This window comes from Gopherus evgoodei, chromosome 1, assembly GCF_007399415.2.
Source record: "Gopherus evgoodei ecotype Sinaloan lineage chromosome 1, rGopEvg1_v1.p, whole genome shotgun sequence".
Lineage (NCBI taxonomy): Eukaryota > Metazoa > Chordata > Testudines > Testudinidae > Gopherus > Gopherus evgoodei.
The window spans coordinates 279,373,795-279,400,397 of record NC_044322.1 but is presented as its reverse complement, the minus strand read 5'-3'; the positions used below and the strand labels follow the sequence as shown (position 1 = coordinate 279,400,397).

The following is a 26,603-nucleotide window of genomic DNA, read 5'->3' as shown; positions in this document are numbered from 1 at the left end:
TCCAGCTGTTTGCTCTGGCCACGGCTGTTCATTGTACCACTGTTTCATTCTACCACTCTGTTGCCAATGGCCCTGAGCAGTCACCTTCTGCTGCCACCTGCCACTGTGACCTCTGCAAGTTGGTCTCTTGAGGTTCCACTCAGCTCTCGGTGATTTCAGCTGAGCTCTCAGTGGGGGAACCTTGCTGCTAGTGCAGGTGGGCCATCTCTTCCACAGAAACACTGTCCCCACAGCGGGACTAAGCACTTAGACCTGATTCAGGATTTCAGCTGTAGTGGTCCCTTAACAGAACAAAAAACTATCTATGGAGCCCAATCAGCTCTGTCTTTAAACAGTGGAGAGGAGCAGATCCCCACCCTCTCTTGATGCCCTCAATCAGCACAGGCTAAGTACAGTTCTACTGATCTTTTTTCATACAATAAGAACATCATTTCATTTCCCACCCCCCGCATTCAAGTGATTTGTAACCCAACTCCAGCCAAAATCTGTCACTTGAGCAACACAGCTCAGTTTGTTGGATACCTAGGTAGACTTGGTGTGAATGTAAATACAATCTGGTCCTGAAGCCTTTTTCCCCAGCTCATCACTAGCTGTCAGGGAGAGCCCATTTAGACTTTGCTTAGAAGCAATCATTTGAAATTATTAGGTTGGCCAACATCACCGAAATGAATGCACTGACATTGTCATAAAAAACAGTTGTATAAGGAAGCTAGTCTATGTTCATACTTTTGAAATCTGTTATACTTTTTCAGATATATGTATTTTATCATACACTGTGTATGCTTTTAAAGTGTGTATTAAAGTTTCAGTTTCAGTTCAAATTTCCAAACAGTCACTAAATTGGCATGTTTCAGAGTAGCAGCCGTGTTAGTCTGTATCCACAAAAAGAACAGGCGTACATGTGGCACCTTAGAGACTAACACATTTATTCGAGCAGCCTGCTCGAATACGAGAGATATATACATACAGAGAACGTGAAAAGGTGAAAGTAGCCATACCAGCTCTAAGAGGCTAATTAATTAAGATGAGCTACTTTCAGCAGGAGGAAAAAAAACTTTTGTAGTGATCATCAAGATGACTCATTTAAGATGGTGTGAGGATACTTAACATGGGCAAATAGATTCAATGTGTGTAATGGCTCAGCCATTTCCAGTCTCTATTTAAGCCTTAATTGATTGTATCTAGTTTGCATATTAATTCAAGTTCAGCAGTTTCTTGTTGGAGTCTGTTTTTTGAAGCTTTTCTGTTACAAAATTGCCACCTTTAAATCTGTTACTGAATGGCCAGAGCAGTTGAAGTATTCTCCTACTGGTGTCTGAATGTTATAATTCTTGATGTCTGATTTTGTGTCCATTTATTCTTTTGCATAGAGACTGTCTGGTAGATGGCAGAGGGGCATTGCTGGCACATGACGGCATATATCACATTGGTAGATGCGCAGGTGAACGAGCCCCTGATGATATGGCTGATGTGATTAGGTCCTATTATGCTGTCACTTGAATAGATATGTGGACAGAGTTGGCATTGGGCTTTGTTGCAAGGATAGGATCCTAGGTTAGTGTTTTTGTTCTTCTTCGAGTGATTGCTCATATCCATTCCAGTTAGGTGTCTACACGCCGCGTGCACGTTTGTTGGAGAAACTTTTACCCTAGCAACCCAGGCGGGTCGGCTGGGCGCCCCCTGGAGTGGCGCCGCTATGGCGCCCAATATATATCCCAGCCGACCCGGCCACCCTTCAGTTCCTCCTTACCGCCCGTGTCGGTCGTTGGAACTGTGGAGCGCGGCTTCGCTGACCTCCACACTCCCTAGCAGCTCATTTCGCTAGCGTTGTATATAGTAGTTATAGTTAATTGGTGTGTGTGTGTGTGTGTGTGTGTGTGTAATATACAAAATTATTTAGTTAGTGTTAATAGTGTAGTTATTAGTTGTAGTTTGAGGGGCTCGGGGACCCCCCCTTCCCCACACCGGGAGCCGGAGCTCATGCCTGGCTCATTGGGTTTCAAGCAGTGCTTGGCTTGTCACAAGCCTATGACAGTTGGAGACCCCCATGACTCCTGCTTGAAGTGCCTCGGGGAGTCGCACTTATCGGCTAAGTGCTCAATCTGCAAGTCTTTCAAGCCGAGAACCAAGAAGGAGCGAGACATTAGATTAAGACAACTCCTTATGGAAGCGGCCCTGACACCTCCACCCGCGGCACCGAGCACAAGTCAGCCGGTAAGCAAGGGCACCGCCACGGCACCGAGCGCTGCCAACAAGGACTCACGGCACCGGCCTCCGCCGGCGCCGAAACCGGCTTCGAGCTGCTCCCTCTCCCCGAGGTCGAAGACGGCGAAGGCGCAAATCATCCCACCAGCAGCTGCCTTGCAGTCAGAGCCTGCGCCAAAGACGGACCGCCCGGCACAGATACCTGCCGCGGCACCGTCTAAGCTGGTACCGTTGACTCTGACCCCACGAGGGCCGTCGAGTCCGGCAGCTGGCGGCTCCCCGGTGCCCACCGCGATAGAGCCTGCTTCGCCATCTACCCCGGAGACATTTGCCGCAGCGAGGGATCTGATCGCGATCACCGATGCGCCACCGCCCTTACTGCCGGTGCGGGTACTACACTCAGTGGGCAAACCGACCCTGACCAGACCTGCTTCGGTCAGCGTAGCAGACCGGCACCGCTCCAGATCGCGGTCCCGCGGACGCTCTGCATCGAGGCGTCGCTCATACTCTCGACGGCGATCTCGGTCTCGGCACCGTTCAGGCTCCCGGCACCGATCACCTCGGTACCGCTCACGCTCCCGGCACCGGTCAGGCTCCCAGCACCGGTCGACGTCTTGAGCGTCAACCCAGTACTCGCGGTACAACACCGTCTCACGGCACCGCAGTGGGTGCCACACCTCCAGGAGCAGATCGAGACAGAGGGACTCGAGATCTCGGTCGACCTCTCGGCACCGAGCTGGTTGCAGGTCCCGGTCTCGCTCTTGACATCGTCACCAATACCGACACCGGTCACCACAACCCAGAGGTGTAAGGTCTGTCAGAACCTCGGCTCCAACTTTCGCTGCTCCACCATGGCCGTCTAGAGGCACGTCGGCATCCTCCCAGGCAGGTAGCTACTACGAACGACACCAGGATCCCGAAGTACCGCTGGGAGTGTTCCAGGACCCCCGCCCGCAGGACGTGAATTCCCAACAGTGGGGTTTTTGGACACCCTGGGCATATCATCAGACCCAGGGTGGCCCCGTGCCCCAGACCCATTCTGCCACCTCAGAACATCGGGTACCAGAGGCCACTGTTTCCCACCCCCCCGCGGTTGAGTCGGATAAACAGCCGCCACCAGACTCCCCGGGTCAACTGGAGCAGGAACCAGTCCAGGAGCAGGAGACCGCACAGGATGCCCTCATCCCCGGAGTATCCTCCCCCTCCTCCTCCTCCTTGCCAGATGAGGCCATGGCTGGGTCTTCAGCGTCAGGGCCCCCACCGATAGACCTCAGGGCCCACCAGGACCTCTTCCGTAGAGTGGCCCTTAACATCAACCTACCTGTGGAGGAGGTCCCAGAGGTTGAGGACCCGGTAGTGAGCATCCTCTCTGCGGACGCACCTACCCGAGTAGCCCTCCCATTCATCAAGACTATCCAGTCCACCGCCTATAACCTTTGGCAATTGCCAGCCTCCATCCCGCCAACAGCTAAGGGAGTGGAAAGGAAGTACATGGTACCCTCTCAGGGGTACGAGTACCTATATGTCCCCCCTCTCCCTCCTCCCTAGTTGTCCAGTCGGTCAACGACAGGGAACGGCACGGCCAACAGGCACCAGCCCCCAAAGCCAAGGAAGCTAGGCAAATGGACATCATGGGTCGCAAGGTGTACTCAGCTGGGGCCTTGCAACTCCGTGTGGCCAACCAACAGGCCCTACTGGGCCGTTATAACTATAATATATGGGCGGAGGTGGGTAAGTTCTCCGAGCTTCTACCCCAGGACTCTCGCCTGGAATTTAATGCGTTCCTGGGGGAGGGTAAGATGGCCAGGACCTCTCTACAGGCCTCCCTCGACGCAGCCGACTCAGCAGCCAGAACCTTGGCCTCGGGAATCACCATGAGGCGCATTTCCTGGCTGCAGGCCTCCACCCTACCCCCGGAACTACAATATACCGTCCAGGACTTGCCCTTTGACGGGAAGGGTTTGTTCTCAGACAAAACGGACTCCAAATTGCAAAACCTGAAGGACAATCCAGTCATCATACGCTCGCTGGGGATGCATACACCTTCCACCCAGCGTAGACCCTTCAGGCTCCAAGCACGACGCCCATACTTCCCACCCCGCCAGAGGCAGGACTTCAGTAGACGGGGGGGCCGCAGACGCCAATCCGGCTCCCAGGGAGGCCAAAACCAACGGCCCTCCAAGGCACCACCGGGCTCCAAGTCCGGCTTTTGAAGGTGCACCCGGGGACGGCGTACCAGCCTCAAGACAGGATCCTTCCCCTACCTTCTCCAGCCGCCTCTCCCACTTCTTCCCGGCGTGGTCCCGGTTAACTTCAGACCGTTGGGTGCTACGCACGGTGAAGCAAGGATACCACCTACAATTTGCTTCCTCCCCCCCTTTCCACCCCCCTTCCCAGTCCCTCTTCAGGGACCCCTCTCACGTGCAAACCCTTCTGCAGGAGGTTTGTTCTCTCCTCGCAGCAGGAGCTATAGAGGAGGTACCTCTAGACGAGAGAGGCAAGGGGTTCTACTCCCGATATTTTCTAATTCCCCAAGTCCAAGGGAGGTCTCAGACTCATCCTGGACCTGCGGGGCCTCAACAAATCGATGCTCAAGTTGAAGTTCCGCATGATCTCCCTGGGAACCGTTATCCCATCCCATCCCTGGATCCTGGAGACTGGTATGCCGCCCTCGACATGAAGGACGCGTACTTCCATATTGCCATCTTTCCCCCGCACAGGAAGTACCTTCGCTTCAAGGTCAGACATCAGCACTTACAATTCGCAGTCCTACCCTTCGGCCTCTCCACGGCCCCAAGGGTGTTTACCAAGTGCATGGCCGTTGTGGCCGCCCACCTCCGTCGGCGGAAAATCCACGTGTTTTCCGTACCTCGACGACTGGCCAGTCCCCGCCCACCTCCGTCGGCGGAAAATCCACGTGTTTTCCATACCTCGACGACTGGCCAGTCCCAGTCTGACTGACCCCAGTCGCAGTTGCGGCAACATGTCGAGGTGGTTACGGACCTCTTCTCCCAGCTAGGCCTGCTTCTCAATGCTGAGAAATCCAGCCTGGTCCCAACACAGAGGTTGGACTTCATAGGCGCGACCCTGGACTCTACTCAAGCCAGGGCTTACTTACCTCAGCCCCGCTTCCAGACTATCGTCTTGCTCATACGGAGCTTGCAGGCCTCCACAATCACCTCAGCTTGCACCTGCCTCACACTACTGGGGCATATGGCCGCATATACTTATGTGACGAAGTATGCCAGGCTCCGAATGAGGCCCTTCCAAACGTGGCTTCATTCCGTATTCCGCTCGGGCAGGGACTACCTAGATGTATTGATGACGGTCCCCTCCGACCCTCTCCGCTCCCTCGACTGGTGGCTGACCCCATCCCTAGTGTGCGCGGGGATGCCGTTCCATCCACAGCCACCGTCGATGACTCCTAACAACCGATGCATCATCCCTGGGGTGGGGGACCCACCTAGGGCACCTACGTACCCAGGGCCTCTGGTCGTCCCAAGAGCTGTCACTCCACATAAATGTCAGGGAGTTGAGGACAGTCCGCCTCGCCTGCCAGGCGTTTCAACGACGTCTGCATGGCCGTCGTGTTTCCGTACTCACGGACAACACAACGGCCATGTACTACATCAACAAACAGGGGGGAACCCATTCGTCTCCCCTATGTCAGGAAGCCATTCGACTCTGGGACTTCTGCATAGCCCAGTCGATAGATCTGGTGGCATCCTTCCTCCCAGGAGTCAGGAACACACTGGCCGACAGACTCAGCCGATCCTTCCTATGCCACGAATGGTCGGTCAGACCGGATGTCATCCATTCCATCTTCCAGAGTTGGGGATTTCCCCGCATAGACCTCTTCGCGACCAAGTCCAACAGGAAGTGCCAGGAGTTTTGCTCCTTTCAGAGTCTCTCTCCCGGGTCGATCACGGACGCATTCCTCCTGCCATGGACCCACCACCTATTGTATGCCTTCCCTCCGTTCCCTCTGGTGTACAAAGTCCTGTTGAAACTATGCAGGGACAAAGCGCATCTAATCCTGATCGCACCTGCGTGGCCCAGACATCACTGGTTCACTGCCTTGCTGGACCTGTCTGTGGACCCTCCAATCCCCCTCCCTCTCCACCCAGACCTGATAACACAGGATCACGGCAGGCTCTGTCACCCGGACCTACGAGCCCTTCACCTCACAGCGTGGCTCCTGCATGGCTGAACGTGGCGGAGCTCAGCTGCTCCGCACCGATCCAACATATCCTCCTTAACAGCAGGAAGCCTTCCACTCGCTCAACGTACAAGGCCAAGTGGAAGCGCTTCTCTTGCTGGTGTGCTACTCAGGGGGTGAACCCTACGCAGGCCCCGATTCCCACGGTCCTAGACTACCTCTGGTACCTTAAGCAGCAGGACCTGGCGACATCCTCCTTAAAGGTGCACTTAGCGGCCATATCCGCCTTTCGACCAGGAGAGGGTGGTCGCTCCGTATTCTCCCACCTCCTAGTCGCTAGATTTGTTAAAGGCCTGGAGCGTCTCTAACCCCCCCCACCCCCCTGCACGCCGCCCTGCTCCCACCTGGGACCTTAACTTGGTCCTAAACAGGCTCACGCTCCCACCATTTGAGCCACTGGCGACTTGCTCGCTCACATACCTGTCATGGAAGACGGCCTTCTTGGTGGCCATTACATCGGCCAGACGGGTCTCCGAGCTGAGAGCTCTCACAGTGGACCCACCCTACACCGTCTTCCATAAGGACAAAGTACACCTGCGACTCCACCCGGCGTTCCTCCCTAAGGTTGTGTCTGCCTTCCATACCAACCAGGACATCTTCTTCCCGGTCTTCTTCCCGAAGCCCAACTCCTTTCGGAGAGACCAGCAGCTACACTCCTTAGATGTACGCAGAGCGCTCGCTTTCTACATTGAGCAAACAAAGCCGTTCCGGAAGTCTCCTCGGCTGTTTGTGGCGGTCGCAGAATGGATGAGGGGTCTACCTATCTCCTTCCAGAGGATTTCCTCCTGGGTGACTGCATGCATTCTTGCATGCTACGATCTAGCTCATGTCCCCTCTGGCCACCTCACAGCACATTCCACGAGAGCTCAGGCGTCGGCGGCGGCCTTCCTGGCGCACGTGCCTATCCAGGAGATATGTCGTGCAGCAACCTGGTCATCGGTCCACACATTCACCACACACTATGCATTAGTCCGTCAATCAAGAGATGATGCGGCCTTTGGCATAGCAGTTTTAAATACCGCCACATCTCACTCCGACCCCTCCGCCTAGGTAAGGCGTGGGAATCACCTAACTGGAATGGATATGAGCAATCACTCGAAGAAGAAAAGACGGTTACTCACCTTTGTAACTGTTGTTCTTCGAGATGTGTTGCTCATATCCATTCCAAACCCCACCCTCCTTCCCCATTGTCCGAGTAGCCGGCAAGAAGGAACTGAAGGGTGGCCGGGTCGGCTGGGATATATATTGGGCGCCATAGCGGCACCACTCCAGGGGGCGCCCAGCCGACCCACCTGAGTTGCTAGGGTAAAAGTTTCTCTGAACGTGCACGCGGTGCGTACACACCTAACTGGAATGGATATGAGCAACACATCTCGAAGAACAACAGTTACAAAGGTGAGTAACCGTCTTTTCTGTGGCGTGTGGCTGCTGGTGAGTATTTGCTTCAGGTTGTGGGGGGTAGGGGGCCTGTCTAAGCAAGGACAGGTCTGTCTCCAAGATCTGGGAGTGTGAGGGATCATCTTTCAGGATAGGTTGTAGATCTTTGATGTGCTGGAGAGGTTTTAGTTGGGGGCTGAAGGTAATGCCTAGTGGTGTTCTGTTCTGTTTTCTGTGTTGGGCCTGTTCTGTAGTAGGTGACTTCTGGGTACTCTCCTAGCTCTGTCAATCTGTTTCGGTTTTGGGGTTTTTTTTTTTCTGCTTCAGCAGGTGGGTATTTTAGTTTTTAAGAATGCTTGATAGAGATCTTCTAGGTGTTTGTCTCTGTCGAGGGATTGGAGCAAATGCGGTTGTATCTTAGAGCTTGGCTGAAGACAATGGATCATGTGATGTGTCCTGAATGGAAGCTGGAGGCAGGTAGGTAAGTATAGCGGTCGGTAGGTTTCCGGTGTAGGGTGGTGTTTGTGACCATTGCTTGTTAACACAGTAGTGTCAAGGAAATGGACTGCTTGTGTGGATTAGTCTAGGCTGAGGTTGATGGTGGGGATGGAAATTGTTGAAATCGTGGTGGAATTCCTCAAGGGCTTCTTTTCCATGGGTCCAGATTATGAAGATATCATCAGTGTAGAGTAGGGGCATTAGAGGATGAGAGCTAAGGAAGTGTTGTTCTAAGTCAGCCATAAAAATGTTGGCATCCTATTGGCTATGCAGGTACCCATAGCAGTGCCGCTGACTTGAAGGTATATATTGTCTCCTAAATGTGAAATAGTTGTGGGTGAGGACAAAGTTGCAAAGTTCACCAGGTTTGGCATGTAACTAGTTCACAAAACTGAGGGGAGGGGTTTTGGGAATTTCAGGGGGAATGTAGGGAAATCACTGTCTCAGCTTGCTGATCTACTTAAAAAGGCAGTGTACTTAAAGGGGTAGTGTGCTCCACATACGGGGTGTGTGTGTGTGTGTCTCGCATGCACGCACACATTCCTCCTCCCTCTTCTCCCCCTTCCCCTGGCATTTTGGAAAGTGGAGGGAGTGATGCTCTCCAGTGGGATAGCATGGGTTCATCATCACATTCAATTTCTGCAGGGAATATTTGTAGCCACTGCCATGCATCTATTATGTCTCCTCCCTCATTTTTGCTGCCTTGCAGAGTGTGAGGCTACATTGTTGTTAATGTGTTAACCCTTGAGGGCTCAGCCAAGTGCTAGTTCATCATTTAGCAGCAAGGCATTCCCTGGGAAATATCCCACTCTCTTCCACCATCTGACTCCATCACTTCAACCAAGGGCTTGGCTACACTCAAAACTCCAAAGCGCTGCTGTGGGAGCGCTCCCGCGGCAGCACTTTGAAATGCGAGTGTGGTCGCGGCACCAGCTCTGGGGGAGAGCTCTCCCAGCGCTGCAGGTACTCCACCTCCCCGTGGAGATTAGCTTGCAGCACTGGGAGCCTTGCTCCCAGCACTGGGGCACTGTTTACTCTGGCGCTTTGCAGTGCTGTTAACTTGCTGCGCTCAGCAGTGTGTTTGTTTTTTTTCCACACCCCTGAGCGAGAAAGTTGCAGCGCTGTAAAGCGCCAGTGTAGCCAAGGCCCAAGATTCACAATCATTGCTGTGTACGGTATTAAATTATTTGTTTAAAACTTTGTAGTGTGTGTGTGTGTGTGTGTGTGTGCGCGCGCACACTTTTTTTTTCCTCCCTGGATCCTAAACCCCCCTCCCACCCCATTTACATTAATTCTTATGGGGAAATTGGATTCACTTAACATCGTTTCACTTAAAGTAGCATTTTTCAGGAACATAACTACAACATTAAGAGAAGAGTTACTGTAGACCATCCCTGACAGGTGTTTGGAGATCTTTAAGAGCAGGTTAGATGATGGAGATTACACAATCTCCCTAGGCAATTTATTTCAGTGTTTAAGTACCCTGAGAGCTAGGAAGTTTTTCCTAATGTCCAACCTAAACCATCCTTACTGCAATTTTAAGCCCATTGCTTGTACTATCCTCAGAGGTTAAGGAGAACAATTTTTTTTCTCCATCCTCCTTGTGACAACCTTTAATGTACTTGAAAACTTATGTCCCCCCATCCCCACCCCGCCCACTCAGTCTTCTCTTCTCCAGACTAAACCAACCCAATTTTTTTCTTCCCTCATGTCTTCTAGTCCTTTTATCACTTTTATTACTCTTCTCTGGACTTTCAGGAAAGATGTGGACAAACTGGAGAAATATGCTCCCTGGAACTGGACACAGTGCTCCAGCTGAGGCCTAATCAGTGGAGTAGAGCAGAAGAATTACTTCTCGTGTCTTGCTTGCAACACTTCTGCTAATACATCTCAGGATGTTTGCTTGTGTGGTTTTGTGCGTGTAACTATTGCACTGTTGACTCTTATTTAGCTTGTGATTCACTATGACCCTCCAATCCCTTTCTGCAATACTCCTTCCAAGGTAGTCATTTTCCATTTTGTGTGTGCCACTGATTGTTCCTTCCTAAGCAGAGTACTGTGCATTTGTCCTTATTGAATTTCATCCTGTTTACTTCAAACCATTTCTCCAGTTTATCCAGATCATTTTGAATTTTAATCCTGTCCTCTGAAGCACTTGCAAGCCTTCCCTGCTTGGTATGATCCACAAACTTTTTGAGTGTACTTGGTGCCATTATCTAAATTATTGATGAAGATATTCCCTGCGGGACCTCACTTGATATGCTCTTCCAGCTTGACTCTGAACCATTAATAACTACTCTCAGAACGATGTGCCAACCAGTTATGCACCCACCTTATAGTAGCTCCATCTAAGTTGTATTTCCCTCATTTATGAAAAGGTCATGCAAGACAGTATCAAAAGCCTTAAAGTCAAGATATACCACATCTACCCTCCCCCTCCTCCCAATCCACAAGGCTCATTTTACCCTGTCAAATAAAGCTATTAGGTTGGTTTGACAAAATTTTTGTTCTTGACAAAGCCATGTGACTGTTGCTTATCACCTTATCTTCTAGGCGGTTTCAAATTGATTGCTTATTTATTTGCTCCATTATCTTTCAGAATATTACAGAAATAAACTTTTTGTTCACACTAAAATGAGCAGCTATGGACTTTCTGTAAATTCACTTATGTCAGCATTATGCTAAACTTGAATCCGATCAGGGAGCAGTTCTTTCACTCTTTTCAAATGAGTATCACACATGAAACAAGGGGGTGTCAGCAATACAATTAAAATATATTGCTATAGTCTATTTTTTTCCCTCTCAAAGTAGACCATATATACTTTGGATGTGATTCACCTGTGAAGAGAACCAGCACAAAGTCCCACTTAAACATCCAAGTATTGAATAGGCTTTGAGCTTACCCTTTGCACGTGGGAACTTTTGTACAGTCTGAGCTTGAAACTACACCTCTACCTTGATATAATGCGACCTGATATAACATGAATTCGGATATAATGCGGTAAAACAGCACTCGGGGGGGGGGGGCTGTGCTTTCCGGCAGATCAAAGCAAGTTCGATATAAAGCAGTTTCACCTATAACACAGGTATATATACATATACACACTTTTTGGCTCGTGAGGACAGCGTTATATTGGGGTAGAAGTGTATGTGCTACTTTCTAAGTTGCAAGTTGTAACCTACCTTTGTCAATTTCCTTAAACTTCAACAATTATATTTTGATCTTTTCTATGCCATAAAATGGTCTCTATTGGTTCACTTAGAGTACAACTTAAAAAGTTTGGAAGATGCTACTAAAAATAATCATAGTTAAATGACACCTTAATTTAAGATGTTGCTGTGTGTACTGTAGCTATGCTTGTGGTAAATGACTATGCAATAATCTTTCTGAATACTGGAGGTGATTGAATAGTGGGGGGGAGGGCGGGAGGAAACCATCTTAAATATTCATTTATATTTAAAAACTAGCTTGGATTTGACCATCTTCACAACTCTCTCTTGTGTTTGCTTTCCATAAAGACTCCAATATTTGAACTTTTTGAGCAAAAATACTCATGGAATGGGTAAATGCTTAGTTCAGATAATCCTAGTTTAATTTTAAATTGTATGTTCAGTTGTAAAATTCACAACTTGTATTATACTGGCTAATTGCATAAGTCACATTTACTTTTTCTTGTTGGATGACTTCTGTCCTAATCCCAATTCGTTGTATGTTACAACTAAATACAAGCAATGCTGAATGGGTTAGTTAAATTCACTGATGTAAATTGCTATGTAAACGGATCTAACTCAGTCTCTACACCAAGAATTCTTCCTTTAAGAAATTCACAAATAATTGTCAATAAATAAGTTCAGATGCTGACCAGAGCAGTCAAGATAGGCATTGTGGGCCAGAGCCAAGTACAGCGTCTATACTGACATTGCATTGCTCTAACTATGTCACAAAAAGCTCTGTGCTGCTTGCCGAGGAGATTTTATTATGTCAGTGTAGCCGGGGAGTTATATCGGCAGGAGCATTTCATTGTGTACACTTCCACTGTTTTGTTTTTTGTTGTTGACGAAAGCTGACTTGTCAACAAAACTGTATAGCATAGAGGACCTTTCCGAGACCTGAAGAGCTCTGTATAGCTTGGAATCTTCTTCCTCCCACCAATGGAAGTTGGTCCAATAAAAGATGTTCTCACCCACCTTGTCTCCTTCAACTTGGAAACAAGGCTGCAACTAGTAAATTAATGTCACAAGCTACAGTATGTAGCCTACACTTTTAAATAGGGAAATTAAACTAGAAGAGCAGATAAGTGAGCCTCTCTAACACTGTGTAACTTGCGTATTTTATCAGTAGATCTGGATATGGTATACAGGCCCTCAAGTGACATCTTGTAAACTCTTATCCTCGTACTTTTAAATGTAACTACAAAATTGTATGTCATATCATAATTTGAGGTAAACATCTTTTTGGTTTTTTTATTAATCTGTCCAACAGAGCAAAGACTTTTAAAGGACATTTTGAAAATGCATCATTTCAGACAGTACTCCGAGTGTAACTACAGGCTTTATAGGATTTGTCTGGACACTTAAAGTATGTTCTTGTTAGCTGGAAGGCATGTGGTGGAATGCACCCCTGTATTCACACCTGACTCACTGTTGAAATAATGCTGGCTCATAAGGCATGTCTTGTACAATCATTTGAAAACCCATAACTTGCTGATTACTAATATGGCAAAAGGCATGTGTAGCAACACTTATGTATGAAGTTGCAAACATCAGCTGAAAGCATGACAAGTGTGTTTCTTAAAAAAGTCTGGGAAGTGGCTAAACCACTTTTTCAAAGACAAAGGGCAAACTGACACCCCAGCCAACTAAAAATAAAGCTGATAGGCCATCACCCATCAAGTGGCCATTCTTTGGTAAGAAAGGAGAGCAGGGACAAAAATATCTGCATCTTAGTAAAGAAACAGCATGAGGTTTCCTTCCTTCACTTGATCCCAGGTATCTTGGTTCTCAGTTGGAAATACTTTTCAAAGAGGGACTGAGGTGGATTAACTATGCCAATGGGAGAGCTCTCTCTAGTCAGTTTAGCATTTTCATTAAATGTTTTAAGTGTGGACTTGCTCAGGAGGCGGAGGAGTTGGACTTTGGGGGAGGAGTCCTGACCTGAAGAGTTTGGTCAGTAATGCTGCTTGGAAGTGTATAGTGAAAAACTTTTTGCTTTGAATCTAATAAACTATATAGTTTAAGTTGGGTACTAGAAAGCACTTTATCTTTTAAAATCATTTCTGACCTTTATTCCTTATTTTGAGTACTAGAAATGTTTTTATAGTTAATAAACTTGTTTTATCTAATGTAGCATGTTTAAGTTGAAATGTGTAGGTAACACCATTTAAGGTGGCAAGTTGTCTGTGTATATTATTCCCTTAAAGGAATAATGGACTTTGTATATTTGGACTGCCCTGGAGAGCTGGGTGTACAAGACATACATTTCCTGGAAAATCCAGGGCTGAGAGTATTTTGGAGTCACCCGGCAGTATAACTATGGCTGGTGAGAGCAAGGATGAGACTGGCAGGCTGGGGTTACACGAACCCATCTGGAGTGACCCGCATACTGGCAAGCGGTATGTCACAATGCAAACTTGCCCATATTAGTTATATTAAGAGAATATTACAAGTTATAACTCAACCATTCTGGCAGCTAAAATGGTCTATTTTAATGAAGTGCATTATTTGGGTTATGTTATGGTCTTGACCGTTACTTTTTTTTTTTTTTTAATATTCTAGGTAGAATGTTAGTAGGCTCTTCTGTTTGATTTTGGCTCTTTCAGTTGCCAAAGAGTAATGGTGACTGACTTTTTTATTCTCAGATCCCAAGGTAGAGTTCAGACTTGAGAAGAGAGAACCACTGAAAGCCAAGACAAAGACACCAGTAACACTCAAACAAAGAAGAGTTGTTGAACATAATCAGGTATCTTTATTTTAATGGCATTTTCTTACCAACTTGTAATTGTGAGTATACTTGCAGTAGCTGAATTTTTAATATTGCTCGACTAATATTTGCATATGGTTAATATCTGAAGTGAGCTAAACTGTTTATCACAAGTTTTCCAGGAATCGTGCAGTAATTAAACACAACCCAAGTCTTAGGTAATCCTGGAGCTATTTGTTAATATTTTGCCTACTCAGTAACACTGAACTTTAGCAAAATATAGCTGCTAATCTTAGCCTTTGCTTTTTTCTAGGATATTATAGGCAGCACTGCTGTAGTTAAGGTTGCATAAGACTTTCCATTATAAAACCATTTTCAATGACTTATAGATTTGCCAAATTATTGAAATGTCCTTTTTGAATGTCTCAAAGAAACTTTTTTGTTTTTTTTGGGAACCTTCAGCAAAACCAGCTCTGTAAAGTTCTCTTAGAACAAAGTTAAGGAAAATAATTGTTTGCTTAATTAAAATATCCTGGTATCTGTTTGAGAGGCTTTAGGGCCTCTGTGCTTTAGAGTGAGGACTTAACCTCCCCACTAATTTTATCCTAAGAGAAGAACATATGTGGGGGAAAAACAGTCTGCAGTTGTATGGTCAAATACTATCAATGCATACACATGGGCACTTCCTAACTTTTGAGTGCCTCACTTTGAAATGCTAGTACACTCTAGCTTGCTTAATGAAGGCTTTTTGTGTTTGGGTTTTAGGGTGTGTAGATTCATTACTTAACAAATGAGTTGATCATGTGGACTTCAGGAGTTTGATTTATCAAATACCTGTAGCTAATCAACCCTTGTGAAGTTAGCATATCAGTGTGAATATCCTTTTGTCCAGATTAGTGTATTTCATCAGATGATCCAGTTCTGGCTGGTAGTAGTGTAGTGGCCTGACTAACATTTCTTTTTGCAGAAGAAAGGTAGTGGACTCCTTGTGGAGCAACTATTTGAGTAACTGGCTTTTGTAGAACTTTGTGATCGGGTGGGCTGGCAGTATGAGGGGACAAAATAGAAAAATTTACTTCAAAATGGTGGTTCAACCACTGATACTAGTGCACGCTGCTCTGAATCTTTCCCTTCTCTGGAATTTGTCACCAATGCCTGTTTCAGAAATGGTTAACTCTTACTAATTTTGTCTGATACCTTTTTGAAACAGACATCCAAGGACCACTTAATTTTTGTCTGGGCTGGGGCATACATAGATATATGGTAATGTAACTTATTGTCACAACTGTTCCAGTTCACTTTGATGAGAATCAAAATCAAGGAGTCCTACTCAAACACTTCTGCTCTTCCTAGTTGAAGCAAAAATTCAAAATTGTTGACCGCACAATATTATTTTAAAGGATATTTAAACAGTTAGCCAAGAATCCTTTTTAAATGAATACTTCGAGTTAGATTCCTAAATAAGGTGCCTGATTTCCTTCCCTCCCCTCAAAAATAAATAAATAAATAAATAAAAGGATCGGTGCTCTTCCAGCAGGCTCCCACTAATTTCAATGTGACAGATGTTGGTGTGCCCAAATCTCTTGAAAAATCGGGCCTCTGTTCTGGAATGTGCATATTTTTTTTATTTTTTTTTTCTCGAGAGAGACCACGCTGACATCTCCATCTTGTTGAAATCAGTAGCATCCTGTCATAGAACCATAATGGGAAACTAAGTTAAGACAAAGTGTTGTGAAGTCATTGCCTTAATGTCCATTTTATTAAAATGTGCCCCTTGAATGGACCTACTTGGCAAAATAAACATGCCTGTACTCAGAACAAACCCTTTCTTTCCCAGGACCCCAAGAGATCAAATAGACCTTGCAGTGTCACCTGAATGCCTTTTTATCTTAGCAGTTTGTCAAACCAACAGGAGAAATATATGAAAACACCCTCAGAAAACAACCTGCTTTCACAACCTCCTACATTAAACAAATAGGTGTTAATTTGACTTTCTTGCCTGATCTCTTGAGGCATCTAAGACCGCAAACTAAGTAGTTCAAATGCATTTGGTCTGCCACAATAGTACTCCACTGAGTCTGAAATCTGCACCTATATGATCCAGTGCTAATTCAGCTGGTATCTTATCCAATTCACCAGGTTGACTCAAAGAGAATAGTAAAACTCTTCACACACATCCTTTCAAAATGATGAATAATCATTTAAAATAATCGTTTAAACCATCATAACCCTCTCTTTAGCTAGGCTGACCTGGCCCATTAATATTCTTTTAAAATCTAGTAAATGAAAATGCTGAATGCCCACAGTAGAAGCTAAAAGTACTTTTGAGTGGTTAAAGCTGCAAACAATATAATCTAAAACCTGTAACAGGCAAAGATTTGTGAATGAACTTCAGTAAAGTACAGTAAGCTTCCAAAATTATCTGCTTTTTAGGAAAGGACATAACCAAAATTTGTGGGGGGCGAGGAAGATGGGATTAGATTTGGAAGGAAAGAATTGTTTAATTTGAGAATTTTTTTTTCTTACAATTTACAGAAATATTGCAAACAGTTTAGGCTCAGATTTAGCGTACTCCCATGAAATTTAAGATCTAATGGGAAGTGATGTTGTTTTCTCAAAATCCAATTAAAAGTTCACTACTTAGTAATTGAAAAGTTTAGGAGACTAACTTGTCTTACCTACATAAAAACTTGTACTCCTACTGAATTTATAGCAACAATAAACAAGCAATTCCGCCGCCACGCGCCCCCTGATGTGTTAGGAAGAGCTATCTTATAAATGATAACAAACTACCAAAATTCCTGAATTTATATTTATTTATTTAATTAATTAAAAGAAGAATGTGCACGTTACATTTGTTTTGCTATTGGCTTCAGATTATTGCTCAGGTTTTTGTTGTTTTTTTTTTTTTTTTTTTTTACTAGTGTAAACTTCTTTTCCTCAAGTAGGTGGGGGGGGGGTTGTGTTTTTTTTTTTAAACTGTTTAATATTGGCTATTTTATGGATTTGGGATTTTTAATTGTGTTTCAAGTTGCCAGTGTAAAACTGCAGCTTTTTATGCTGCTTCTGTAGATTTGGGGTCTTTCCTCACTCTTTGAGACCTAACCTGAAAATTATGTTCCCAGTTACTTAAACCCACAATACTATTACTGTGGTGAATGACCTCATTCCTTCAATGGATATAAAGCCATTGGGAAAACTCCTAAGTTAAATCTTATTCTAACATTAGTATGACACTTGTCTTTAGTATCTAATGGACTGGTTTAGGTTTGACTAATTGTCTCTCAAGTCTTGGCCATAAGGAATGGGCAAAGCTTAATTTATGGATATAAAACTTGTTACAGTTATGAGGGAGACTTTCAAAGGCACAAATGGTGGTTAGGCAAACAATTTCTGATGAATTTCAAACTGCTGTATTTGTCTTTGGAAACCTCCCTATCTTGTGTTCAGAGGAGACAAAACTTTATCTGAGTAAATGGTTTTGGTAACACCTCTTCCTACAGATGCACAAGAAGTTTGTTTTTTACCTATGCAGATGAGATATCTGGGTTAAATGTAAAATGGCATATCGCTCATCAGTGGTTATCCAGGTTCAAGCCAGAGATCAGGTTTTAGCCAGTGATGATGTAAACCATTTATACTCTACACTTTCTGGAGATGATAGCCGTCACTTTTTGTTCTGATAATCATAATACGTTGTCTGTTCAGCTCCATATAAATAAGAATCCTCTTAAGTGTAGTGTTGAGTATAATCCCTTGATATCCAATATTAATGCAGGTATTCTAGAAGGCAAGATATTTGGAAAGCAAGTATGCTACACACCTACATCTGGAATATGCATACTTCTGTGGCTTTTAGTTATGGACATTTCAGTGTTGGGACATGGCTTTTATATGCTTGCTAATGTATTTGATGCTTGTATAGAACTATTCTCAAGATGGAGTAACTGAGGCTATCTGGACAAGTGGATCTTCAAAAAGTGGACCTCTTCAGGCAGTTTCTAGGGAGTCTACAAGAGTATCAAGAAGAACACCAAGGAAAAGGGTGATGAGAGGCTTATTGCAATCTAGACTCGTTTTACTTTTTCCTGAGATTGTCAGGGCCCTAGAGACTATTTTTTACACTCACTGTTTTTGTTTTGTTTTTTAAACAAACAGGTGGAAACTACAGCACAGTTGCCTGTAGATGATGCAGTAATGTCAGAGGGTACTCCCATAGCTGAAACTATAGTGGCTTCAAGCAACGAGACCCTAGTAAATATATCTAATAAATTATACAAGTGATATCCTTCTGTAATGTACCTTTTAACTTACACTAGAAAGCGCTTTCACTTTAAACAAATCTAACTCTACTTGATAGCCCCCAATACTTAATGTATTTTTACTTTGTCAAGATATGCTTCCCTCTCCATTTTATCAGTCTTATATAAGGATATGATCTTGCACCAACCCCTGAAGCCTTCTGCTGCTGGCCTGGTCTGAGCCAGTATGATGATTCCTATCTTCTTAAAAGTGGAAGATTGGGGAACTTCAGTACCACAACCTTCATGGAGGGTCCATTTTTAGTTAACACGTGCAACAAACCTGTCTTGAGGGTTTGTGAGGTTCTGTCACTAAACAGCTTTTAGGGGAAAAAAAAACAAACCTGAAACTGTCACTAATGTATTTAGAATGTTCTTCCAAAGTAGCTCCTCTTAAATCATCATTTTTTTTTGTGAGTGATAACTTTTAGTACCCAAATGTTTAACACAGATTTTGTCTTATTTTTGTTTTCTTTTGTATTTTGGCTAATTGAGTCTGAACAATTTGAATCTCAGCAGGTTGTCAATAGGGTGCCTGGAAATTTCAAGCATGCAGCTCCTACACTGTCAATCAGTGAATTCTCAGACTTGCCCAGAAGAACACCAAAGAAACCATTGATGACAGCTGAAGTAAATGAATTAAATTTTAGATTGTTGTTGTTTCTGGACAGAGTTCTTGTATTTATTTATTCATTCCTGCAGAAGTGGGAATGAGGGTGTAGTTCTCTAACAGGTGGCACAACGGTATTTGGATCAAACTTGCATTATATCATGGCTTGACTGATGAATGTAAAGTTTAAAAGTTTGGCCAATAAAACACTGGCTTAGTTTTGAGCCATTCTGCATTTCTGGGGTCATGTTTGCAGTTTTGTGCTGCTTCTGTCATCAATGTAGCATGTTGTGTGGGTTTTTTGTACAATTCCTTGTCAAGTTAGTTGAACAGAGACAGAGTCAAGTACATGGCTCTTGAATTTTGAAAAATTGATCAAGTCTGTGGCTTAATTTAGAGCATCAAATAGCAGGATTATTTTAAACCAAAAGCCTCCAGTGTAACATTACTGGAGTAGATCTGCCTCTTCTTTTTAAGCTAAAATGCCCCTGCTTCTAGAGTGTTTGACTATATTATCTCTGGAAACCTTTTTCTATGCTAAAAATTTTAGACCTGATATTGTATGCTATTCTGCAGCATTGCTATTTTCCTAATAGAAATCAATAGGATTTATCACTTTTGCATTGCTCATTTTGAATACAACTCATTCTTAAAAATAGATAAGAAATCTTTGATTAAAAACTAGTGGCTCTGCTTTCACGTGTCCACATGTGAAATGGGCTACCTCATTTGCTTACAGAGATCAGACACCATTTCACCATGTTGGTAAATGAGCACTGAACTGATACCAATTACATTTATTAAAAACGAGTGCTTTGCTTTACTGTCTCAAACCCAATAAGCCTTTGCAGTCAGTGTTTTGCTATATTGCAGCACTTTCGCTTACTACAGCAAGAGGAAACAGGTCGTCCTCATAAACATACTGTTAACATTGGTCACACACAATCCAGTGATCTACTCAACACAGCCATGATAGAGGTGATGACTAGTCTCTTTTGATCATCTGTATTGTTGTCTGATTGGTGTATAAGTACTGCATAAGTAACAACAAAGTATTCTTCATGTTGAAGGAAACTGAGGACAACGCTGAATGCATCTGGACACCAAAAATCACTAGACAGCTGCCAGTAACAAAGCTTAAACCAACAATTAAAATCCAGGAAAGACTTCTTAAAATTCACTGGGTGAACCAAATTCTCCCTTTCAAATCACGTAGGGTTATGGTCACTCTAAATATCTATACTAGACGGGGGGAAAAAAGCTATTGTTTGGTAAGATTTATAATTCTTCTTCTATTTGTTCCTGTAGGTGGTGGAGAAAACACCAGCAGAAGAACGAAGAGTAGAAAGAGATATTCTTAAGGAAATGTTCCCATATGAAGTATCAACACCTACAGGAATTAGGTACAATAAAAGCATCTTATGTTTTACTTAGTTATGATAGAAAAAGACTATTTTTTTTCTGGGTTTAATTAGGTTATATGGCTAGGAAATCTCTAAGAATTAATCAGTATTCTGTGGCTCAACCTCACAGTACACCATAGAGCTAGGTGGCATGCCTTTCTGCATATAACTGTTAAAATTAACTTATCCCATTAGAACTAAAACTGAATTTACCTGGGCTAACAAGCGTTTACTCTAGTATCACAAACATTATTGAAATGTAGTATGATTTAGGCTTCAGATACTAAAAGTAAATAAGCCTTTTATAAACAGAATTAATTCAGATAAGGAATCTTCTTTTTAAAATGACACATTTTCTTCTGAAATGAAGTCCAGTATTCCACCATGAGATTTTAAATAATAAAAATGGTAAAACTTTAAAAACTTATTTGAGGCTAAAAATATCCTGTTAGTTTGTGTTCCAGGCAGAAAGATATGCACAGGTCCAGGACACATTTTTTAAAAGTACTGCTTCAGCAGAGCACTGAATTCTGTAGCCAAAATCAGCTTAATGGTCCATATAGAGACTAGTCACTGGACTGACGTTGGTCAATACCAGCTGCTTCAAAGGAAAAGTGCCAAAAAAGAGAGAAATATTCCTTTGTTTTCTAATCTGTCAATTAGTGATTGCCTTATGCACTGAAGCATGAAGGTATAGGCATCCGGTCTAATGTAACTAGATGTTCTTATCTGTATAGAACTTCCAGTCCTAAATCCTACTTAAATCTTTTTAGCTTTTGGCCACAATGTCTTGAGACAGAGTTCCCTGAGTCAGTAGTTGTGTATGTGTTTTTTTTAATTTAAAAGGGATTTTACTCTAAAAGTATGTTGCCTTTTGAATTCCATTAAATCTCCTTTCCTTCTTGTATAACGTAGGAAGGTAAAAAGAAATGTCTGACTTGACTTCTCCATACCATTCATTATTTTGCATTCTTTTATCATATGCCTCTTATTTATCTTATAAACTAAGTAACCCTAGTCTCTTTTGAGGTTCAACATACCAAAGACTTTGTATGCTTCCTGATTCCCATCACTTATTAATATACTCTTTTTCTCTCATTCTTGTGCATCCAAACGCTTTGTTTTTGATGTCGGCTTGTTCAACAGTAACACCGAAAGGCCAGAGCCCTATTGTGGTAGTAATCTTACAAACACCTAACAAAGGTGGTCTGTGCCCAGGAGCTCTTATAAATAGACAACACTGGCAACTGCACAGACAGGAAGTGTAAGATAATGAGATCAGAGTAACAGACTTTCATTGAGCTACCTGTATTGGTGCCCATGTCTCTTCCTTAAAGAATAGTTGTACAGGAAAAGCTTTGTTACGGCATGTTGGGGGAATAGGCGGGGGTGGTGGTGGTCCCGGTTAGTCAAAAATTCTGGTTAACTAAGTTATATTTATGAATGGAGAGAGGGAGCTTAGGTGTGGGAGGGGGCTCAGATGGATGAAGGAGTATGGGTGCAGGAGGGGGTGCAGGAGGGGGCACAGGAGAGGCTTTGGGGTGCCAAATCTGGCAGCACTCATCTCAGGCATCTCCCCGCAAGTGGTGGTATGTCCTTGCAGCTCCTAAGTGGAGGCGTGGCCAGGCATTCTGCGCACTGCCTCTGCCCACAGACACTGCCCCTACAGTTCCCGTTGGCCACGATTCGTGGCCAATGGGAGCTGCAGAGCCCCAGTGTGTGGAGCGGGACAGGGGCAGCACACAAAGCCCCCATGGCCATTCCTCCACCTAGGAGCAGCAGGGACATGTTGCAGCTTGTGAGGAACCAGGTAGGGAGCCCGCCGGCCCTGCAACAACTGGACTTTTAATGGAGATATCAGACATGCCCATTTCTAGAACTTTACAGTTGGTGAAGTGCTAGATAACACAGCTTTTACTGCACTTCATTGAAATGAAGTGTTGAGTATTCACTGCTGGTGTGCAGAAAGCATTGACATTGTTATTGGAAGTTAAAATGTCCCAACAGAGACAACTGGACTTATGGGGCAGTTACTTTTAAACACTGCATGCCTTAGAAGCACATGTTCTAATAGTTAGGAAATGATATCAGTGAATGTCTGCCCCCATGTCCCTAAAATCAGGGACTTCCTCTTTATCAGTATGGAATCATCTGCTTGCTGTGGTAGCATTGTAGGGCAAGGAGACTAGTCCTGCCCAAAGCAGCTTTTCTTGTTTGCACTGCTGGTTTGACTAACTCCACCTCTTTACTCTTCTTCCCTGAGGGAGGAGGACAGTGATGAGAGCTAAGATCTCTACCAAAGTTCTTTGTCCCTTAAGTAGAGAGGACACTGATCACTAAAATCTTTTTGCCAACTCCTGGAGCCTCATCCAGTCCACCTTGGCAAGCATTCTGTGTAATTGAAATGAATATATTTGAAAATGTAGAAAACATCAAAAAATATTTAATATTCTGTTTAACCATAACATAAAACAGCAATTAATCACAATTTTTTTTTCCATTGTTTGACAGCGCTGCGTGATACCTAAGTCTGGCTATTTGTATATCCTATCAATCTTTCTGCATATGGGTTTGAAAGACACTCCTCCTTCACCAGTGCTGGGAAAGAGAGAGAAAGTAAAATATGAACTATATGCCCGAAAGCTTACTCAGGGGCAGTAGTGAAATCTGTCCTTAACATCGAGTATCTGACATGTATTCTGATCCTTAACAGATCCTTAATCCATTTAAACTAAAACTTTTATATACTTTAGATTGCTCACTTAAACATGTGACTAATTTATTCTTTTTAATTAACAGCGCTAGCTGCCGCAGACCAATCAAAGGAGCTGCTGGCCGACCTATAGAGCTCAGTGATTTCAGAATGGAGGAAAGCTTTTCATCTAAATATATTTCAAAATATGTTCCCTCAGCAGATGACAAACCAGAGAAACCAATAACAAAAAAACGCTCCATTCCCATGTGGATAAAGATTCTGCTTTTTGTTGTTGTGTCAGTCTTCTTGTTTGTGGTGTATCAATCTATGGAAACCAACCAAGGAAATCCTTTTTCTAAATATCTTGGTGTCTCTGAGGCAGACATCCCAACTGATTGATCATCTCCTATGGGACACCCAACTTGGTCTCAGTTTTTTTTAATTGTAGGAAAAAAAAAACACTTCTTCCCTACTGTTGTCACAAGAACTGCTTACAACTGTGATTGCAACTTGACAAATTGAATAATGAAGCATAAATAAACAGTATAAATGGACATCAGTAACTTTTTCTGGACTAGTAGAACTTTGTGCCATATGAGTAACATTTTTTAGATCTCTGGGACTTTTTGTAGTCTTTATTTTTTTAATGTGGACATCTTTAAATTCATTTTTGAAAAACTGTATATTTGTTTTTGCAAACTTGGAAGCTGAAAAGGGCAAAAATGTAGTAAAATGTGAAGCTGTGTTTAAATGCTTTGACTACGTACAGAAAAGAGGTTGTACTTTTTTTCTCTACTACACAACATGGGGGTGAGGAGGGAGGAGATATTATTAACCTGACAAAGGGAAATGCATTCCTGAATGCATTTTATTGTAACTGTTCAGCTGAATTTGATATATTGTAGCTTGTAGGGAAAGTCTGGCAATAAACTCTTCTGTAATACTGTAACTTTTTAGTAAATGTAACTAACCCTGCTGTATTCATTTCTGTAAGGTCTAAGTAACATTACTAACTCCACTTAAGAATAACATCCATTTTTTAATTGTAGCTCTTAATTTTAGTGCTCAATACTGTTGTAGGAACCTAATAATTACAGATCTAATTGGCAACAGATCTCTTTATAGAGGAACTTATTTATTAGTAATGTGTGAAAATAAAATTTGCATCAAATATAATTTTGCTACCAAAATATTCTGTGAATCAGTTTTTTGTTTATTGAAGGACTCAAAGTCTAAAGCGCTGTGCTACATCTTAAACCTTTCACCAGAATGATTCAGACTGCAGAAAAAATTACTGCAGGGCTAGGTTCTTCAAACAAAATTTGTCAAGTCTTTCCCACAGCTTAAGAATTATACTCTTGCAGATGTTCACATAAAAATGCTTTGATTCTATACTCATCTTGGATACTCCCTATATCATGAAGTTTCATGTTTGATGTGAAAAGGGCATTGTTATGCTTTGACTTTTAATTTAGGTTAAAATTACTCATCTTGGATTCAGTTGATTTTCTTTTTTCAGTGGAAATGTGTCTAAACATTCTAAATTCCATAACCTAGTTACAGGCAACTGATTTTTCCACACCCAGTGAAGTCTGAAATACAAATAGAATATAAAGTGAATGTATAAAATTGGTGCACTTAAGTCTGCAACATATTACATATTCTAAACAAAATTACAATTGTAACCTTATAAAAGTGGTACTTTTTAAAAAGCTTAAGATATAAATTAATATAGTTGTATCTTTCTTTTTTTACTGTAACTAGATACAATGTAATATTTAGTTCATAGTTGCTCTTATGGAAACTTTTTTGCTATGTACTTGAGGCAACTTTTACTTATTTTTGGTAGCAAAGCACTAGTTTTGTCTCTAAAATAAATGCTTTAATTCTTTTAATTTCTGTTTTTAATGAAATAGTAAAACTTGTGTTCATCCTCTAGAAAATTGTAACAGAAAACATTAATTTTTTGGTGTCAAACTGTGGAAAAATAAAGATGTAATGTGTACTTCAGTGCTTATTTTCATAAGAACTGAAATCAGTCACTTTTAATGTGCTGTCTTGTGGTATTGCTGGAACATATTCTATATGAAGGGCTTTGCTTTTGCTTCTAATCTAAAATGTGTAGAAATATATAACATTCTGAAGCTCTCTGCCACTGAAGTAAAATTTTTAAACATTCCCAAAATAAAATTTCACTGTGTAATAATCATTAACAGAAATTCCAGTTCCCTCTTTGTTTTGGGGAAATGTCTTGTTTACAGTAATTCTTAATTGAGCCTCTTTCTTTACCTATATGTACCAAGATGGGCTTTGCTCCATTTTGCTTTTACTGAACCAAGAGGTTTAACTAACTTCACTTGCTGTGGCACAGAAAACCTATTACGGATTGGTGTAGCTTTACAAAAAGAAATACTGTGTATTGATCTGTCTCCAAACTGTTTAATTTTTTTTAATTAAATGACATTCACTGAATGTACAATTCGTTTCATTCAGCTGTGCTTGCTTTAGAGATTTATATACACCTTCTAAAGCTACAGCAGAAACACCATAACTGTACATTATATTGGATTAATGGCACTCATTTATGGCATTATGAATGAATCCTTTCACGTATTCAGTATTTATAGAAGGCAAATAATTAAGTATACTCACTTTCATCTATGAGATGAGTCACTCTTTATCAGGTAACTAGCATGTAACCTTTCTAAAGGTGCTGACCATGTGCACTTGCAAAGGATTGCAGTAGAAGTGAAGGTCCTTGAGCACTTATAGAAAAATAAGCCAGTAAAGATCAGCTATCAAAGGAGTAACACCGATACTAGTCAACTTCAACTTCATCTCATTTCTCCAACATGCAGGAGTGGGCTATTGGCTAGATCCATAAAGGGACTAAAGTGCTGCAATGCTGAGTTGCAATGCCTAACTTGTAGGAGCCTTGCTCCTCAGTAGAATATACAGACCACCTTGCCCAATGCAAGGAGAGATTTAGGCACCTAAGAATGAGATTTCTGAAAGCCAGAACACTGATTGGGAAATCACCTAAGGTAGCCAGTAGGAAAGGGCTTGGCCCTCATCCCTGAGGAAGTTAAGCACTTACTACATCTTGGAATGCCTTAATCAGGGAGTTACGGCCACTGAAACATGTAATCTGGCCTATGTAGTACAGGCCACCAACACTGCCCAGTACCTGTACACTTTAAACCAACAAACTTTTTTTTTTTTTTTAAGAAACTTCTAGCCAGTGGTTCAAGTGATGTGGAAGACTGGGCTTCCAATCCCTGTGCTCTGATTATTTTATACACTGTGAAACAAGAAAGAATGAGGCCTGCTCCATGATGCCCTAATCACTGGGCTATAGCGTACTTTCCTGAGGGG

The 26,603-nt window shown here is 43.1% G+C and overlaps 1 protein-coding gene across 8 annotated transcripts in view; it reads left to right on the top strand.

Annotated features, from left to right (window-relative positions):
- Positions 1-25,233, top strand: part of TMPO (thymopoietin) — a 56,887-nt gene extending 31,654 nt beyond the window's left edge. Inside the window, exons 4-10 of one of the 8 annotated variants that reach the window (XM_030548496.1) lie at positions 14,158-14,258; positions 18,145-18,264; positions 18,378-18,473; positions 19,040-19,150; positions 20,004-20,108; positions 20,439-20,533; positions 23,333-25,233. In XM_030548496.1, coding sequence (XP_030404356.1) covers positions 14,158-14,258; positions 18,145-18,264; positions 18,378-18,473; positions 19,040-19,150; positions 20,004-20,108; positions 20,439-20,533; positions 23,333-23,627 — 923 coding nt within the window. In that variant the 3' untranslated portion in view covers positions 23,628-25,233. Of the gene's footprint in view, positions 1-14,157; positions 14,259-18,144; positions 18,265-18,377; positions 18,474-19,036; positions 19,151-20,003; positions 20,109-20,438; positions 20,534-23,332 lie in introns of all 8 variants that reach the window. The other 7 variants (XM_030548495.1, XM_030548499.1, XM_030548498.1 and 4 more) reach the window with 7 other exon arrangements.
- The last annotated feature ends 1,370 nt before the right edge of the window (positions 25,234-26,603 follow it).